This window comes from Pipra filicauda, unplaced genomic scaffold, assembly GCF_003945595.2.
Source record: "Pipra filicauda isolate LSUMZ 115617 unplaced genomic scaffold, ASM394559v2 scaffold128_size5466820_pilon, whole genome shotgun sequence".
In the NCBI taxonomy this organism is placed as follows: Eukaryota; Metazoa; Chordata; class Aves; order Passeriformes; family Pipridae; genus Pipra; species Pipra filicauda.
Genome location: NW_024103751.1, coordinates 2,829,283 through 2,849,122, shown reverse-complemented (window position 1 = coordinate 2,849,122; position 19,840 = coordinate 2,829,283). Strand labels below are relative to the sequence as shown.

General features: G+C 37.0%; 1 protein-coding gene across 2 annotated transcripts in view; it reads right to left on the bottom strand.

The window, feature by feature from the left end:
• SIM1 (SIM bHLH transcription factor 1) overlaps positions 1-19,840 on the bottom strand; it is a 54,206-nt gene that overhangs the window by 8,124 nt on the left and 26,242 nt on the right. For both annotated transcript variants that reach the window (XM_027731862.2, XM_027731889.2), the window contains 2 exons: positions 9,089-9,254; positions 1,366-1,771 (listed from right to left, as the gene is read on the bottom strand). In XM_027731862.2, coding sequence (XP_027587663.1) covers positions 1,366-1,771; positions 9,089-9,254 — 572 coding nt within the window. The remainder of the gene's footprint in view (positions 1-1,365; positions 1,772-9,088; positions 9,255-19,840) is intronic.

Below are 19,840 nucleotides of genomic sequence, written 5' to 3'. Positions count from 1 at the left end.
CCAAAGCTACATGCAGACTGAAAGCCTACTGAAAAATCTAAGACTTGATACAATAAAGAAAATAAATGCAGCAACTGGAATTACAGCAAAACCAAGCAACAAACTAAAACCAAATTATATTGTCTATTTGCATTGATTATCCTTGTTAAACGTATGGAATAAATATCTAACCTTTTTGCATTTGCACCTTGGGGTGATATTGCTATGCTTAGTAAGAATTATCATGCATAAAATTTGCCAGCAAAATTATCATACTTCACTATGTTCTCTTTTTGAGAAGAAAAAGCTAGAGAAACACCAGTAAGACAGAAATACAGAACAGACACAAAAAAGGAGTTGTGTTCTCACAAGAAAAGTGGAGAATAGCCCTCATGAGCAAAATTTGGGGCTCCTTTCCTTTCCTAATTTTCATCTGACAGCATTTCCTATAACTAGTTGTTTGATAATTTTTTCTATTCTCAACATAATTTTCCTCAGATTGCGGTAAAATGACACAGTTCTTTTTTATTTACAAAGCCTCATTCTGCAAGTCAATGCACTAGTATTAATGTAATTCGTTTTTATGAGTTATTTAGAGGCAACCTATGCTTTGATAGACTATTTTACTAGAAAAACTTTTTATTTTTTTGATGCTGCATCTATCCTTAAAACTTTTGGGTCAGTTGCTGTCTTCCAAGACTCAGTCTATGACTTTTGAATCAAGCACCTTCAGACTTTTCCAAACCCAAGATCAGGCTTTGACTGTGATTTATTTATTAGATTCAGCCTCTCAAAATGTGCTCATGTACTGAGTTTGCAACCTGTCAGACAGGTCAAACAAAACTTTAGGCTTGGTGCTGAAAGGATGGAGAGATTCCACTGGCTAAAAGTTACAGTTGAGGATAAATGTCTGAAACCAAAAGCAAATATTAATTTGAATTGCCAATTTTAAATAAAAACAAATATAAAGTCTTACAGAACCTAGGAATAACCACTAGAGAAAAAAGTCACTTGGAGAAAAAATTTTTAATATCTCACTTGGATTTAGCTCTAATTTTTTGCTAAACATACTCCATCCAAAGTAGTTTGATCTTAAACAAAATAATCCATTTGATAGAAATATGTTTTTTACTTGACTTATATTTTTATGATCATCCTTAAAATCTCATCAGTCAGGCACTTCCACTGTAATGAATATACAACAAAATTGTATTTTGCTGCATATAAGTCAGACTGTAAAACTCAACTTGAATTTTGATTAATATAGATAGAATATAGATCAAAAGTCTCTCTCATTTTCCATTTTTCACATAAAAAGCTGAATGTATATGTCATATTGCTCTATCTGAGGTGGTGTCGCTTCTGCAAATCCTTGTTATCTCTTACCATGAATCCTGTGCACTGATGTTATGTGGGGCATACTGTTTTCATACACTTCTCTGCTCTCAGGGGACGACTTAGTCAGAGGCAATGCTGAACGAGAACCCCACCAGTTCTCCCTTCCCGGTTGCGGTGTGCCAAGGAAATATCGTCCAGCTTCACATCTGCCTCCTTCACAGGCCTGAGTGTGGAAGTGCCTGTCATCAGTCAGCCTGGAGTGCTCTAGTGCAAAGCCGTAGCAGAGCGCACTGCGGTCTGAGTACTGTCTGTAGGCACAGGAGACATCGTGGTGCTGGGAGCTTGGTCTCTCTGCAGGCTCCAGGAGCTGGGGAGAAGCCGTATCGGTCAGAGGGCTCCCACCCCACTGGCTCTCGTGGTCAGACTCAGATCTCTCAGTGTGAAATCCAGAATACTGCAAAACAGGAGAAGCAGCATGGAAATTACCACACCTGCATGAAATCTGCAAGTGACTGCACTGGAAAGGCAGAGTGTGTATGTGATAGGGTGTTTTTTGTGAGCGTGCCCACATGTCTGCACCTTCTGATTGGACTCCTGGTCCTTTCCCGTACAACACTCTGTAATGAGCTCACAGATGACAGGATAGACCTCATGAAAGTCTAAAACATCCCATGTCGACCCTTAATAGCCATCTTCTTTATGATGTGCAATATTAGGCTCAGCAACATCAATGTTGCAATTCAATATTTTTTTAATATGTCCAGGTTTTTCTTGTTGCTTTGAAAGCTAGTGCTTCTGCTCAGCAATGGTGCTCCAATGCACTTCAGCAAAGCGCTTACAAAAGGGGCTGAAGTAACACTGCTCCTGGAGCATTCTCACATGTCGAATTGAAACCGGGTGTATTTCAAGGGGTTTTTTTCTAAGGGTTCACTCTCTTTTCCTCATATTTTGTTTGTTGATGGTTTTGTTTTTCTTACCTGGAACTGTATCTTTAAACTTCTTTCCTCCTACTTGAAGGGAAAGGAAAGCCTTTTGTCGATCCTGGGCTACCAACACTTCTACAGGATAAAGCTCCAAACCAATGGCAGATAGGTAAGAAGCTAAAAATTAAAGCTCTGATGCAATATGGGAACAAGGAAAACCCAGAAACTATTTGCTAGAAAAGGTGACTTCTAGGCAAAGCAGGCATAGTGGGCATTTGGCACCCTCACTTAAGCAGGGCCCTCCCAACACAGAATAAGCAACTAGCAGGCAGTTAGAAAATTGTCCAGAATAGGAGCATGGGCATTTGTTTAGAGAGAAGTAAGAGTTAGGTTAAATCTCACAGATTTCTAGATGCTATTAATGAATGCTTCAAACTTTCAGATAATTTTTGGGAAAGGAAAAAAAAAAGTTTATTAAACCTCCTAGAATTTACCTATCTCATTTTTAAATTTTTTTATTTATTAGAACTGTCAAACTTCACAGAACAGCTTTAAATCAATTTCTCCCATGATATGGACTGGGATAAGACCAAAGCTGTACATGCTCACATCCTCGGCACTACACACTCATGTCACAAATCAGTGTATTACAACATGAAACTTCAGAATTCTCCCATTCCTTCACTCACCTTCCAGCTGCCCACTCTCCGTTTTCTTTTAATAGGCCTAACATAAGCTTACCTGCCTTTTCATTAGATTAAGTTGCTATGAAACTCCTCATTACCAACCAGAACCAAAGTTTTATGCACTTCCCAACTGAAAGTACTGACCAGATGTTTGACTTACAGAAACATAAACCATCTGTGCAACATCAATAGCGGTTTTGGCATTTAATTGGGTATTTCTTCAGTATTGCAGTTTATGTTTGTGAATACTGTTTGTTAACACGATAGGTTATTTAAAGGAAACAAAGAAAAGGTCATGGCTTTGAGGAAGTCAATTATATTTTGTTATTAGTTGTCAGAAGAATACCCATAGGCAAAAAGCCTACCAGTAGATATGGAAGAGGTCAGGAATTTAGTACCACTATACGCATCACAAGGTTTTAGAGATTAAAGGAAAAATATGATTTTTTTATGAAGGTAAGATAGTTACAGAGCCACAAAAGTGTTCTTTTAAATTCCAGTAACTTGGTATACATTAACTAGGAACTTTATTCAGTCATCACAGTGTTATGTGATCAACTGGAGCATCTAACTCTTCTAGCATCCTTTCAGATCTAAAGTCTGCAAACTGGTTACTCACAAAGATATATTCTAAACAGGTGAATGACTGTAAACTTTTTAGGCAAGAATGTATAGATAAAATTAAGTTTCCAACAAAAAAAATTAGAAATCGTTAACAAGACTATTAACAATTACTAAATTTTAGCTGAAATGAAAATAGAAAAAAGGAAAAATACTTTTGTATCTGTTCTTAATTTTAGAATTATTTTTAGTGGTTTTTTGGATTTGACTTTTATAAACTAGTCTTTTTAATTTTAAAAATTAAGTTGAAATATTATACAGTATAAGCAAGCCTAAATGCAAGTATAGAAAAGTCAAAAGTTCATTTATTTTCTTATTAAAAACAAAACTCACAGAATATGTTGCTTTCATGGGGAGGGCAAGGAAAATTAATTTCCAGTAATGTAATGAAAAAATTTTGGACAATTTATTATGATAATAAATGCCAGAGAATCTTTCAGACTGAAAGCTCTTAATTTCCTGTAGCTCTACTAGATATTCTTCTATTAGTTCTCTTTTTCTAAGGACACTTCAGGGTCCAGCATCTCTTTTCTTGAAGGGAATTTCTTCATTTAACTGAAAACCTGCTCAGTTAGTTTTTGCTTTTATCTTGAACCTAATCACAAAAGACTCAATTGCACAGGCCTTTGTGCACTTTCCTTAGAGAAATGGAAATACTCTCAAAGCATGTGTTTTTAGTGTATCAGGAATGCATCATGTGATGTCATACAACAATGTAGTCAAGACCAACTTTACTTAATGCATCTTCTTTGTACTTGATGTAAATTATAATTATTTGAGATCTGACCTGTAGCAGCTGCTACAGACCATGGATAGAATTAAATTAAGTGAATTGTTTGTGGCCCGCCTTGTCTGCCAACAGACATAGTTTGATATGAATACTTACTCTTAAGGCAAAACATCAGAAGGCACAGGGTAAAAATATGTCTAATTCCCTTTAAAGATAGCCACACATCTATTTGGTGTCATGAGGCTGCTCCACCACTGCAGTCCTACTGCTGCCTCTTCTGGAAATCGAATGTTGACAGGTGGAGACTTCAAATATGGGTATGTGTGACATGTTGATGGGGAGAGAAATGAAAGGACGATCAAAGATGTTGCTTTACTGGAATGGGAGTGGAAACATTATCTCTCAAGTCAGAATGAGGCTCCCATATGTGATGAAAGACCATAAAAAATGGAATCAGATTTAATGAAAATTACATCAAATTAAAATCAGTGATTTTTTTTTTTCCCAAGTCCAGTCATGCCTCAGCAGAAGTGTTTTCCTTTCTATTAATTTTTGCCTTCTGACTTCTATCAGGATCCAGAAGACAAACGTAATTTATTACTTTCTGGTTTAACCAGCAGTGAGAAAGAACTTCAGACAGGCAACATCTGAAATCCTTTCAGGTGATTTCTGAATTGTCTTCTGCCATATACAACAACAAAATATAAATTAAGTGGTACTCCAGCTGGTTCCTGGAAACTGAATTGCCACCTCTGAAAATTAGAAATGTCTTCCAGAGTGTTAATTCAGTGTGCCATCACAATGAGAGCACGCTAGTGGAATCAGCACTGACGTAGAAAGGGGCTATAGGCCACCACTGATGTTATTTTCACTTCAAGAAAAACTTCAGGAGGGCTGAAGGGTGAGGAAATAGGAAAATATAAATTCCATGTCTAAAAAAAGCTTACCCTATGAGAGCCTGTGGAAGTATATTAGCCCAGTAGACAATTTAATATTTCTCAGGTGATTTTCTTTTTCCTGACTTTCCATTCTTACAGGTGTCTCACTGGCCTGAGGACTCATCTTGTCATACACAGCAACATCAGCCTGCTCCACATACCATGCCAGATGTTCAAACAATAGATGTTATAGATATATAATTTTCTGGCAGCCTACTCAGGTTTTTATTATTATAAACATTAAATATATAGTGAAACCTTCACAGAGTCCTCTTTTCCATGAAAAACTTTCACTACATCAGCATTAGCAGCTTTCCTCTTCATTTGTGTCTTAACCATGAGAAAAAAAAATCACAGATGCGGGCTGCATTGCACTAAGAACATATGCATGCTTTTAAATCACTTTTATCTTACTTTTTACTAATGTAATCCTGAAATGTAAAATATGTTCTTTTCGCATTTACTATTATAGGCAGAACAGATGGTGAAAGGCTTAGATTAAAGTAATACAGCATGTCCATTAAAATAACCCCCACTGCTGGTGACTCTTCACCAGACCAAGAGTTATGTTTACTATAAAAAGAGTGGTTTGCTTTGCTTTTGAATACACTAGAAGCTGCCAAAGCTTTAGGCTACAGGAAGAAACTAAAAAAAAATCAAAAAAACATCCAAAACACAAAACCAAACCAAAAAAACAAAACCAAAAACCAGACTGGCTAGAATTCAGCCTAGTTCAGTTATCTTTATCCCATTGGGTGATATGCCCAAATAGACGCGAATTGCAAAATTAATCCAGATTATTCATTTAAAGGAGCTATAAAATCAATACACCTCTGAAATCAGGTGTATTAATATGCACCAATTTCAAAAAATTTGTGAATGTTGTATACACACCAAAGCCTCCATCCAGTGGCTCTTGGGTATATCATTACTTGTATGTGTGCATTCTTTATCACATATATATGATCTTTATCCAAGAACTGAGATGATATATGAAGCAACAAACATTTTACCAGATCTGACCATAAAACATTTCCACTAGAGGCAGACAACAGGCAATTTAAAATATTTTCTTTGGACAATCATAGTTAATGGGACATTAAACTCCAAAGCAGTGCAGATGATCATAATTAAAATGTTTTTCCAACCTTGTTGCTATTTTCTGTGTACAGAATAAATGAGGTTCAGGGCTAGCTTTTGGGAGCACAAAATAAATGAGGTCTGGGGCTAGATTTTGGGAGCCACTCACTATCATTATTATTATTATTATTATTATTATTATTATTATTGTTACCAACTCATAATTTTCTTTTCTTGTTAATATCTATCAAATCTTCATCTCCCAGGTTTTTCTCCCACCGTCTCTTTCAGCTCTGCACCCCTCTGATAGGACAGGACTAAAAAAGCACTGTTCAAAGTGTCTGGGCAAATCCTACGGTTTTATCATGAATTTTAGGTTGCTTTCCTCTTGCTTGCCCTTCCCCTGCCTGAGGCTGGTTTCATAGAACCCACTAGTTCACTGTACTAACATCAGGCAGTGTTAATCAGATGCTGACAAATCCTTCCAGTTTAATGAACTCAGTTTTATTTTAAGTCTACAAGACTCATATTATGCTGTGCCTGCTTTTGCATAAGATTTGAGGAAAAAAAAAATTAACACTATCTTAGATAACCAAAACATCCACTTTTTGCCCTAGTAGTAAAAATTCAGCTGAGATTGATACAGTTCATATCTCATGTAGCTATCCTAGGTGCACACAGCTGGCAAGGCAGAGGATTCTCAGTTAGCACCCAGTAAAGCATATGATTTCTTTTTCTCTTCAAGAGAGAAGAAAAGGAAATGGTCAGGGGAAAAGAGAAAAAAGGAAAGGAAAAAAAGAAAGAAATTATGTACACTTAAAATCTCCTAGGGTGCCCTTTAGTTCAGGAAGTACTTCACTCACTGCCATTATTTTACTAATGAACTTCCTGCTTCCTTTCCCCCACCACAACCCAAGCTCCTGTGTAAGCCAAAGCCTGTGACTTCACTTTTCAGCCATGGCTTTAAGTCACACTCTGATTCTCCTCAGCTGACTGGCAAATTACATGGGCAGGAGACCGAAGAACACAGGCTGTACCACCTGCTCCATGTTCTTCACAAGGGCTTCTCTTAGTCTTTCAACAGTTTGTTCAGTGGTGGACAAGGATGAGAGGGAGACAAATACAAGCTGCCAGCATTACTTGTGGTGATGGGCTGCAATGAAAGGTATGACCATTTTTCAAGATACTGGCAACTACCACGGCTGCTTCTTGAATGATGAAATCTGTGACTTTACTATGAAGCAGCTGGTAATGAGGATGCAAAATGAAACTGGAGACTGAGCACCCTGATGTTCCAGACAACAATCCCTGATAAACCAGCAGTCACAACACTGCACTGCTAGTTCAGGGTTTTTTTCTGGTGGCAGAAAGAGTAAGCAGGTACCAATGAAAGTCACACTTTCAGAAATCAGATTCATGTGGAAGGATAACAAGTCTTGAGCTGGGATTGTCCTGATAGCAAATGAGTACTTTGGAAAGGACTGTATAAGGGGAGATGAAGTGCAATTTCAGTAAATCAAAGATACTCTAAAAATCTAATTTAGAATTATTTGTAGGTATCTTCTGCAATTCTTTGAAACAGTTTGATTGCAAATGTTCGATGTAGTGCATTCAAGAAAAAGGCTTTTTTAACAACCCACAGAAATGTGTATGAACAAATGTGCTATAACAACCTCAGACAAAATTAGATTCTTAAAATTAGGAATGTGAATTCATATCTAGGTGCTCTGTTAAATATTCCCTTTTACAAAAGCAGATGTCATTTAATTTAAATCCTTACCCTTGGTACTTTTGAGGGGGAGAAAGAAAGAAAACAAGGAAGTGATGTAGACATTCGGGTTTGCATTATACACTCTTAGAGGTCAGTTTAGAAAACATTGTACCTACAGAGAAACTGTAGTCATTAAGGTCATTATCAGTTAAATATTGACCTGGGCTCTTTAAAAATACATAGCTCTTCAATGTTACATTATGAATGCATACATTTATATCCACTGTGTGGAGGCATAAGGGCAGTAAGACTTGTATCATTAGTAAACATCATGGTTATATTAACAAACAGATGTATTTGAGCTAAAAGTTTGACAACGTAAGTATGCAAGTGCTGTGGCATTGCCTGCAGAATCCAGTTGCACAAATGTATTGGGTAAGCTCCAGTTCACAGACCCAATCGAGTTTGGTCCATTCTCCAGGCAGGGACATGTTCCTTACACATTAGGCTTGAAAATGAAATCTGGGAAATTAAAGTCTACTGATGCCAATGACCACCTCCTAGTGTTTCCTTCCTTTCAAAGCTTTGTACATAGAAAAGCTTTCTTTTTCCAGTCAGCAAGTTAGCTGGCTGCTTTCCCTTCTCAAAACTCACTCCTCTTGACTAAGAGTTCAGTATTAAACTGCTGTCAAACATCTGGCAGCTTTTAGATATGTTGGAATTAATAAAGAATAAGTAAGAAAAAGCAAGCTTTCTCAAATGGCAAGACTCACAGTCCTCTCAAACCAAGTATTTCAAAACCAACATTTTCATTTGGTCCTTCTGTCCGCTCCTCATTAACTCTGAGCCCTGTGTTGCTATTGTTGTTGATGATGATTTATTATGCATGCTGAAACATAAATGTTTCCAGATTTTTAGAAACAGTTTAAAGAAACATATTCCCGCCTCAAGATCTTATAACCTGCGGTCCTTTATTCCCTTTAAGAAACATGTTCTTTGGCCCATTCTAGTTACTTGTGCAAAATAGAAGGCAAAATCAAGATATACAAGAAGATTTAATTTCTTATTTCAAAGACAGCTACCTGTGGATATGGTGATGTCCTTGATTTTGACTTTGTGCTCGAGAGGCGAGATTTGCTTCCCTTCCTGTTATCCGTTATGGTTGGAGTTGAATTTGCATATGAGAATGCCGGCTTGGTAGCAGTGACCTGATCCAGGGAGAGCTGTAGTCCTTTATATTCAGTATCCCTATATAAAAGGCAAAAGTGAAAAACAAACTCACTTCATAACTTAATGGGAAACATTCCTTCCTTCTAAGTGGGGGGTGGAAACAAAAGATATTTTTCAAGAAAAAGAATAAAGCAATCCAGGGCAAGCCAGTATATCCCCCTAATACATTTATGGAGTATAGCTTACTAAACAATAGCACCATATTTATACGGAAAATATGATTGCTTTTTGCATCCAGCTGTTATCATCCTGACCTACTTTGGGCAATAATAAAAAGCCAATGGGATGGTTATTTCTGAGATTTATATTACAGTTCTACATTAGTCACATAGCTAAGCAGTTAATAGGACACATTTTCCTCAAAACTCTTTTAACCATACAACTGCAAACTTAACACATGAGTATATGTGTGTATGTTTTCACATGTGTGTATGTGGGGTGCACGTAACAGCCTACACAGCTGACTAACTAAATTGAATAACATTTTTTTTTTAATGGAAAACACTTGATCTTTACGGCCATATTTTTCATTGTTTCTGAGGTTTTGGGCAATTGGTGTAAATTTTTGAAATTTTGTTTCTTCTATGAGTCTTGTGTTTATTTATATAAAAAATCCATCAGAATTTTTTTATACCAGTTTACCAGTCAGAGAAAGTGGCTAAATAAATACAGATCTTGTGATTTAAATATTCTGTCCATCTCTCACAAAATACTAGAGGTTTTCTCTGGGGAGCTTGTGAAGTTCAGTTAGATTCTTCAGACTTTCTAATGAATACATAAAAGTAAGGAAAACGGGCATTGTTCACAATATCTTACTAACCATAACGTGGGCATATGCATTGGACTGCACCCCTCTGCACACATCTGCATGTCTGCTGATACCCGGGGGAGTAAGAAATGAGCTCTCCAGCTTTCATGTAGTCATACGGAACCTATTCTGACAATGATTTATTAAAAGAGAGCAAAGCAAGAGCTTCTTCCTGACCTACCTACCTGGAGGAAAAGAGGGAGGATTCATGATTTTTCTCTTCCTTTGTGTTACCAGTAGAGAAGTAGGAGAACAAGGGAAGAATAATGCTTCTCTTATGCAGTCAAAGCAGTAACATTCATTCACATATTACCCCATACTTCATACTTAATGAATTATATTAATAATAAATGATTTACCCAGCTTTAGCAACAATATCTGGCTCTGTAATCACACGTATATTGATGTGTAAGCCATAAGAGTCTAACATTTTTTAAAAAGGAGCTGCACCACAACCTGAGCATCTCACAGCTTAGTACACTGAAATGTTTTCAGATAAAAGTCAGGGGCAGAAGGACAAACTTGATAAATCAATGAAATAAGTGAAATAGGATGAATATTTGAGCAGGCTCAGATAAACCTGCAGAATATAAAAATTAATTCATCCCAGTTCTACAATAATTTTTTTTCATCTGATAAGCAGCAAACTTGTTGGTTACATAGGCTTGGATTTTTTTGGCAATGTTGACTATGTGTGTACATAACACGTGAAAGTGAATCCCTGACATTAGAACTGCACTGACTACACTGTTTCCAGTCCAAAGCAGACAGAGCCTCGTCAAGTATAAATAATGCTTTGTAGTGCAAAATTACTTATTAATGAGGTAATTTCTTCAAATTTTGGCTTTAATAGAGATAGGTCTCTGCTATAATACCTGCATTTCAAATATCCTGTCTGCAGTGAAAGCATCTGAATATGGGGCTTCACTTTGGCCTATTTGACAGGTACGGCTCATCCACATATTTTGAAAGCATTAATCTTTTCTGTGGTTACTCCTAGAATTTTCATCCAGACACTTTGGCTTGACATGCCAAGCATCTGTCTCCATAATTGATTCCTACCAAATTTTCTTTATGTTATACAAAACATCAGAAACAAAGGATGTCCAGTAATCTTCATATTTGACCACTCCAATAGCATGAAATTTTATCAATAGTCCTGAAAAAAACATCAGTCTCATCCTGATATACACATTACCCCTGACTACTTCATTATAAGAAGAGGAGGGTCCTGCGGTCTCAGTGCCAGATGCAGAAAATATTGCCTCCAGAAACTAAAATTAATCAAAACTAAATAGATAAGTTGTTCACAGACTTAGGGGTATGACGAGATTGTCTTTCAGTTTTGAACCTACCACCCCTTTTACCTCCCTTTTTGCTGGAGAACCCATAGCTCTGTGCTTCTGCCATTACCTCCCCATCTCTGGTGTATGCCACCTTGTAGCAGTCTGCTGCTGTATCCTGTCAGTGAAAGAGTTTTAAAAAACTGGACTAAATACCACCCTGATATTCAGACCACGGACTGTCACTCTAACACTGCTTATCTGCTGCTACAATCTGTATAAGGGCTGAGCATTCAAAACATAAAGAGCACACTCTAGGTCATAGTAACTAAATAAAAACCCAGTCAAACCAGACTGACTGAAAACTTACATGCATTTCAACATTACTTTTCTGGGTCCTTGGTATCATTATGGTGAGGGGTCATCGTCCCAGAACACCGCATATTAGAATAAACACCACAAGCTGGTATTTACAACCAGTTGCTTAGACCAGTAGCATCATTAAACAAAGGATAATAAGAAAAATATCTGAAGTTCTTGCTGCCAAATGAAAAGTTCCTAAGAAAAAGAACACATCTGTGCTCTCTTTGCAGATGAAACACCTGGACTTTTTAGCATCACTGAGTCATGATTCAATACCTTCTCAACCCTGTCCTAGCACAGCTGCCCTTCAGAATAACCAAGAGACACACCAGAACACCATCAGTAAATGGCCAAGATAAATTCCAGAAGTTAAAAAAAAAGAAAAAAAGCAAGCAAAGAAAACACGGAGGAAGAGTCAAAGAGTCCGATGGTCTCAATGTCAAATGCAAAATATGTTCCACCAAGAAATGAAAATGTTTGAGTACGCACTGCAAGGCAAGACACTGGAGAAAGCAGGGCTCCCAGTGATACACAAACAACAGATGGAAATTCTGAGAGCTTTCTGGAGGGATTTATAGAACTTCCACCAACCATGGAACTATAATCTCCAGATTTCTATTCGTAAACACCTTAATCATCTATTACACAGTCCTAGCCGAACAACAGTACTGCATCTTGTTTTCTACATGTAATTAAAAAAAAAAGGTGGTGGATACAAGCCTCTTCCTCCAAGGTCCTCACCTTCAGGATCCCACAGGGATCCATACAATCTACATCTACATGAGACTGCTGAGAGAGAGAGTGATATGGCATGTGTTCAATTGCTAACAGTATGTTGCTGACAATCTACTATTTATCTCATTTTCTGATGCAACTATCATCACTATAAAACATCAGAATAACTACAGGAAATTAGTTCTTAAATGAAGAACAGATGAATCAAACTGAATCCAGACAAGACCAAAGTGATGCTTCTTTGCAAAGGGAAACACATTGAAGACCTCCACCTTTTCATGATGGGAAACAGCCATTCTTTCCACAGTTGGATGGAAATTCTAGGTCCTCTTTGACTCCTCAAAAAACTTGGAGGCATATGCTTTTGGTAGCATATGGCTAAAAAAATGTATTATTTTTCCTCTATCTTGTCTCTCTCACTCCCCATATGAGAATCTGGCCAGTATGGTCAATGTACCAGGCACCTACAGACTGGATTACCATGCTTCACTGTAAGCAAAAATAAATCAGAAGACAAAGGGTAAAATCCTCTTGCTACAATATGCTGGTTCCCATTTTCTTCTCAGATCTAACTCCCAGAAGCGTTTCCACTCTGTGCCATGTGTCTGGCTCTGCCAATGCCCCTTATGAAGCTGGGCCTAATTTTGAAAGTACTTATTGGTGTACCACTTGTACACCATGAAGAACTAAGGATCGATGGCTGTACCAACTGCATTTCTCTGCACTGAACCATCTGAAAGTTGAGTACAAAGCATTCTTTACTAAAGGGATCTAGTTATAGTAAGCCGCAAAGGTGGTGAAGGACAAAGGCTGAAGCAGCAAAACGCTTGGAAGACGAAGCCAATCTGTTTGCACATCACTTGGATGCCAGATGAACCTGCAACACTTGTGTGAAGAGTTCTCACAATTCAGCTTTAGAAGACACTTTCTGCCTATACCATTGCCAAAATATACTATATGAAACATGGTAACAACGATCTGTCTAATCAAAGTTTGAGGAAGAAGATAATGAATCATTAGCGGACAGATACAAAAAAAGAACAGTAAGGGAGTATCAGAGCACCACAAAATCTGAATTCTATGCAAACAGCAAAGCTTTCACAACTACAGTGACTAAGTGTGTGGTTAGAGCTCACCATGACACTGAAAAAATGAGAGTTTTTTTATGTGGCCTTTTTGAAGGAAAATATATGAGAAAAGGGTGAGTCAGCATTGCTAGAAATAATGTTGGGAAAGAATGGAAATAGTGATAGAGGCCCAGTGGACACAGTGTGGCCCAAGACAAACCAGAACACTACATACAGATAAGTTGGGCCTTTTTATAATTTTGTTTCTTCAATTAATTGGGTCATATTTGGGACTACTCTCACCAAACTCTGAAAACTAAAGAGAGACTAGACATTAACATTAGAGAGCTAAAGGCACAAATAGTTTTCAAGCTATTGAGACTCCCTACTTAAAAACGGTGTTGGCTATGGAACAAAAGAGAACTTAAGCCCTGAAAAATGCTTTCAAATAGAAAGAGCAGCTAAATAGGATGCATCCAGAGGAAGAAGTAAAATAATGACATCCATTAGTAAAGAATAAATATCCAGATTCATCCCAAAAGTATTTGAGGGACAGCCAGACTCAAGAATACAGATCTTATATATTCACGGTCATAAGCAGCATAACCTTCAAAACAAGAAGAAAACCTTCAGAAAAGAACAGAAAAATGCTCAACCCATGGAAAATTCTGCAAAAGCCATAAGAAAAAGCATCTTTTTACATTAACACCACCACATGCCAGAAAGGAAAAATAAGCTACACCTGCACTGACTGAGAAGACACAGATAACCATCAGAGGCAAATATCTACAGTGTATTTAATTCCTTCAAAAGACACAAAATTTAGACACCTTAAAGAAGATGAACAGAAATTCATGTTTCATACATGGAGTTACAGCAATGGATTAAAAATGTGATTCAGTTCATTGTCTCTAGGAGCAGTAAAAAGATCAGTAGAGCTGGAACTCTTATTCTTAGGTATCTTTCGATTGAATAATATGCAGTGATCATACTGTCACTGGAAATCCCAGCAAATAATGAAAAAAAGGTATCATGGGAGCACCTAAACCTGATAAACACTGAATCTAGGCCTGTGTCATTCTTTACATGTATTAAAGTAGTTCATGAAGTACAAGTTGAAAGTAAAAGGTGATCTTACTGGAGCAGGTTCCTACATCATTGATACAATCATTCACATGACTGAAGCAAAGCAGAAAATATTATTCATACAAAAGAAAACAAGGTTTACTTATAATTGGTTACACTATTATTTCAATTGAATACATGATATGTGTTCTTAATTTTCTCTAGTTTTACATGAAAAATCTATGAAAAGGGTCATACACACCCCGCATTTCTTTTAGCTAAAAATCAGAAAAATTATATTTGTCAGATTTTCTGCCAGTCTAGCAATAGAAATTGCGAGATGAAACCAAAGGTGTCAATGTCATTAATGTTCAGTCTATTTTGCTGAGTTATTGCAGTTCAGTTAAAAACAGACATGAAGGTGATAAAAGTCTGGCACTTCCTCATGCATGTCTGACCACAATTCTGCAATATATCCTTCTTCTACTTTTAAACAATGCCTGCAACTTTTAACATTTCCACACTCCAGCTCATGCAATGCTAACAGAGCACCATTCAGCCGATGAATGAAAAGAGAACAGATTCTGGCTGTTTGTCATCTTCATGGCTTTCTAAATCAGCAGATGGTACAACAAAACAGACAATTTCCTCATCTGCTGTGTCCTCTGTTCATGTACAATGTGTCTCAGAAATGTTTACAAAGGCCTCGGTCTGCTCACGAGATTTGTCAGAAGAAGCATATGCAACCCCTTTAGCATCCTCCAGAACCAGTCAAAATAAGTAGGTTTCACTTAGCTCATACAGAAAGCCAAATTTCAGGACAAAGTGAGAAAAAAGCTGTAGGACCTCACTGCTTGTTATAAAACTATGCTGACATTCAGTTGTGCAACCTCAGAGATACTCCCTACCTCAACTGTTCTATCAGTTATTGGGATGATGTTAGCAACTCTCCTCTCTAAAACTTCTTGAGTGAATAGTCCCATATAGGCCTCACCTACTGGACACCAAAGTAATTGGAAAGACCCTCCAGAACTCTTTCAAATGGTTGCTTATTACTAGTACACTTAATGGTTAAACCACACATCTACTTGGAGAAGTATGAATACTGTATATTGGATCTCTTCATTAAGTTCCAGGCACCCATTTATCTCCATAAATAGCGCAAGCAACAGTAGCTGTTTACATCTTGTTGAGTCAAACTTTACAGCTTCTTCAGCCATGAGATTCACTTACATGATACCATGTTTCTATATTTGCTTTTAAACATGAAGCAATCCAAACTGGGAAGGTTCATTAAATTATTTGATACATTCAGAAAAATTGAAGCACAGATTTTCCTGTACAGGTCATTTAACACAAGTGTCTGAGGATATCCTCTAGAAAACTTCTGTCAGATAAATTTTATACATTCCCTGATTCGTTTCTCATCTCAGAATGCAGTCATCTAACTGCCAGTCAAAGTTAAAGAAAACATCCTGGCCTCTGGATAGCCATGGTGTGGAAGATTTTTCAGCAGCCTGAAGGTACAGTTTTTCATTCCAAAACACATGCCTAGCCATTTTTGGCTCCAAAAATGAGATCTCTGTACACTGTATTTGCCTTTATTTATTAGACTTGCTAGATGAAAATATGCACCAGGAACTTATTATTGTTCATGAATAAAATGCCTAAGATATCCCAGGCTAATTACATACAAATTTAATTACAATTTTTAGTTACAGATAGCACTGAAAAAAAATACTTTAATTCATGAAATATGATGACCTAAGTTTAATTCTGTAACATTTATTTATATTGGGAGTACTTGCTTTCAAATGCAAGATGTTTAGGAGAACAGCTGCCTAAATGTCGTGTTTGATGTATATTCAGTTCTTGCCAAATTAAAAGGAGAAATATATTTGACAGGAGTTTATAAATGTTTGTATATGTTAGAATAGGTTATATATTAGAATCTACCTCATAATAAGAAAATTGTTTTAGAGGGACATGACCTCAGAGCCTGCTATGGTTTTTTGTTTGGTTGTTTTTTTTATTCTCAACTAGTTGAGAATACTTTACCTGAAGTCATGTTAAACCCTGCAAAATTCCAGGTATCACGTTCATACCGTCAGCCTTTACTAAATTATTATGGTGACTTTGTAATCATTTGGATGTTTTATTACTTTAAATTCACTGACATATTCAAAATAAAATTTCTTAATAAACAAAAGGCCTGTTAAATGAGACTTTAAAAACTCTAATTTTCTTTTCTTCCAGCTACTCACTTCAACCAGCCCGTTAAAACCAATGTCACCTCAGTGCATCAGCGAGTGCATGTAGACAACACCTCTTTAAGAATTAGTGTCATATAAACATAAGATCTCTCCTATCCTTTTAGAATGGTTTCCATTTTGCAGAAAGCCAGACTGACAACAATGCAACAGACTGCTGTTATAAAGGGTAGATTTTCCCATATCAGAATTCTTAATATTTTTCTGTGTTAAAAAAACACACCTTGAATATCACTGACACCCGTAAGACACCAGTCTGGTAGCCAAGTGACCTGGATTCAATTCCCAACCCTCCCAAAGACTACTTGTGCCATACAGGATGAATCATGTATCCTGGGATTTAGCAAGCATTTGGCATTTGCCTGAGCTTACCATCGAGGCAGCCAAGGGGACTTTTAATTTAGCCCAGCATTGATCACTTCTGAGAATCCCTACTTTAACTTTCACAGAATCACAGAATCAACTAGGTTGGAAAAGACCTCTGAGATCATCGAGTACAACCTGTGACTGAACACCACCTTGTCAACCAGACCATGGAACTAAGTGCCACATCCAGTCGTTTCTTAAACCCTCTTCAGGGGTGGTGACTCGACCACCTCCCTGGGCAGCCCATTCCAATGCCCAGTCACCCTTTCTGTGAAGAACTTCTCCCTAATGTCCAACCTAAACCTCCCCTGCTGCAGCTTAAGACTATGTCCTCTTATCCTGTTACTGGCTGCCTGGGAGAAGAGACTGACCCCTACGTGGCTACAACCTCCTTTCAAATAGTTGTAAAGAGTGATAAGGTCACTCCTGAGCCTCCTTCTCTCCAGGCTAAACAGCCCCAGCTTGCTTAGCTGCTCCTCATTTTGCATTTGCTGCATTATTAGCTCTGAAGAGGAAGATAACAATATGCTATTGTAGGTAACACTTATTTCGTGAAATATCTTTGTCTGTGTCACCTATTAAACTTCAGCTTTCTTGGAAGGAGCAACCTCCTGCTATGCTATCAATGCACGATAGCTGACATTACTGAGCTAACTCTGAGCTGCATCTCATCTGCACATCACCACAGATAACAAAAAATACATTTCCCAAGGGCAGTACCCATGTCGCTATTGATGCAAAACATGTTTTTATTATTTCAGAATCTCCATGTATTCAACGCAAACATTTTTAACTATGTCCTATACCATTTATCCTTGATTAAACCTCTGCTAGATAGTTAATCATTAATGATTTCTTTACAGTTGCTGTTCAAACAGCTCATTCATGCCAATGACATACAAAATTTCACAGACGTGTTCTTTAATTGGATTCATTTATTTCTAATCTACTTAAGTCCTCACTACTGTAATGCTTGACTAAATAGACATTAAACTCACTTATTTAAACTGCTAAAATAAATTTGAGATGTATTCTATGAATAAAAATATTTGACTGAATACATGTAATACCATTGTTATTGTGTACTTAACTGAGCAGAAAATATTGGAAATAGCACGCTAGATAGCTCTTTGATATGCTTGGACAAAAGGATTCGAGAGGACCCAGGTGATTTTTTGGCAGAGATTAAAAATTAACAGGTTTCTAAAGACTAAGGATTTCTACAGCACATTAAGGTATGTAGTAAGGAGAACCAACAGGAGCTCCTCATGATTTTCGTGGGGTTTGGATGTTGTCATTTTAAATCCAAGCACTGTTTCAGAGATAAAGGCCTTATACTAATTCTGTCCCCTCATGGCAAGGGCTAAAACCAGCTAAGATGCTCTCAAGATTTGACTGATCTATGTTTTGTAAAAGTAACTGAAAAGTTGGCACAAAATTGGATAAAAGTCCTATATCTGGATGTTTCATTTCACAAAATACAGTTATGTAGCTATGGACTCCAGGGTATCGGGGACATATATAACACTCTTCTCTATGGGGCTTAAAAACCTAGTTTCGGATTTTTATTTCTAAAACTAGTGTTCTTAAACTCTGTTTTGGTGAAGAATCCTGTAATCTGTATGATTCTCCACTTGCACTGAGAAGTTTCACAAAAGTAAGAAGCATCACATTGCAGAGCAGTCACTTATATAACACAGACTGCCCTGTGTGTAAGAAAATGTGCATCACGGCGTAACTATGCAGTAAATGAGGATTATAAAGATAAGGATTATACCTCGTACTATACATAAACCCCTCATGCGTTATTTCAAATATTGTACATTCTGACCATCTTATCTGAAAACCTGAAAAACTTCAGAGTGGGACAGCAAAGATGATGGGCTTAGAACAGCCTCAATATGAGAAACAATTAAGGACTCTCAAGCTGAAAAAGAGGTGACTGGGACAACAAATGGCAAATTACGAGCAACATAGAGAAAATTATTAGGAAGCAGTTTTTTGCTTCTTCTTCTAACAGAACAAATAGGAGCTATGAAAAAAACAAAAAAGGTGGCACTTTCACAAAAAAAGAGGGCCTTTTTTATTACATTTACTTAACCTTGGCAAAAGCTCACATGATTTCAAAAAATAAACAGGTAAATTTGTGGAAGAAAAAAAAAAAACAAAAAACATTGACAATTAATACTCTCAAAGATCTCACCTCTTTCTAGGAAATCATTTGAACTTCTCAAAGACTGGGAGAAAGTACTGGGGAAGCATTACTGCATGCTTCTCATATTTTTTAACTCTTTCCAAAGTATTTCCCGTGGTCACTACCAGTATGTGTCTGATTCTGTATAGCTGTTCTTATCTTACACTCTATACCACAGTAGTTAGCATTTTCGTACTTCAGTTCCTTTGAAACTGTGAAGAGTGGTCCTGACAATTTGCTGTTATTACTTTTAATAATTTACTGTAAAACTTAAATTAGTGATATTTCAGGTTTTATCAACTCCTCTGTGTCTCCCATAATTAAAGGTTTATTGTGACAATGTTCCTAAGATCCTAAGGTTAATACTTGAAAAATTAATTAGCTTTTCTGTGATGACTTTCTATGTAAGCTTTTGGGATCTGGGAATAATTTATTGGAGACAAACATTTGTGC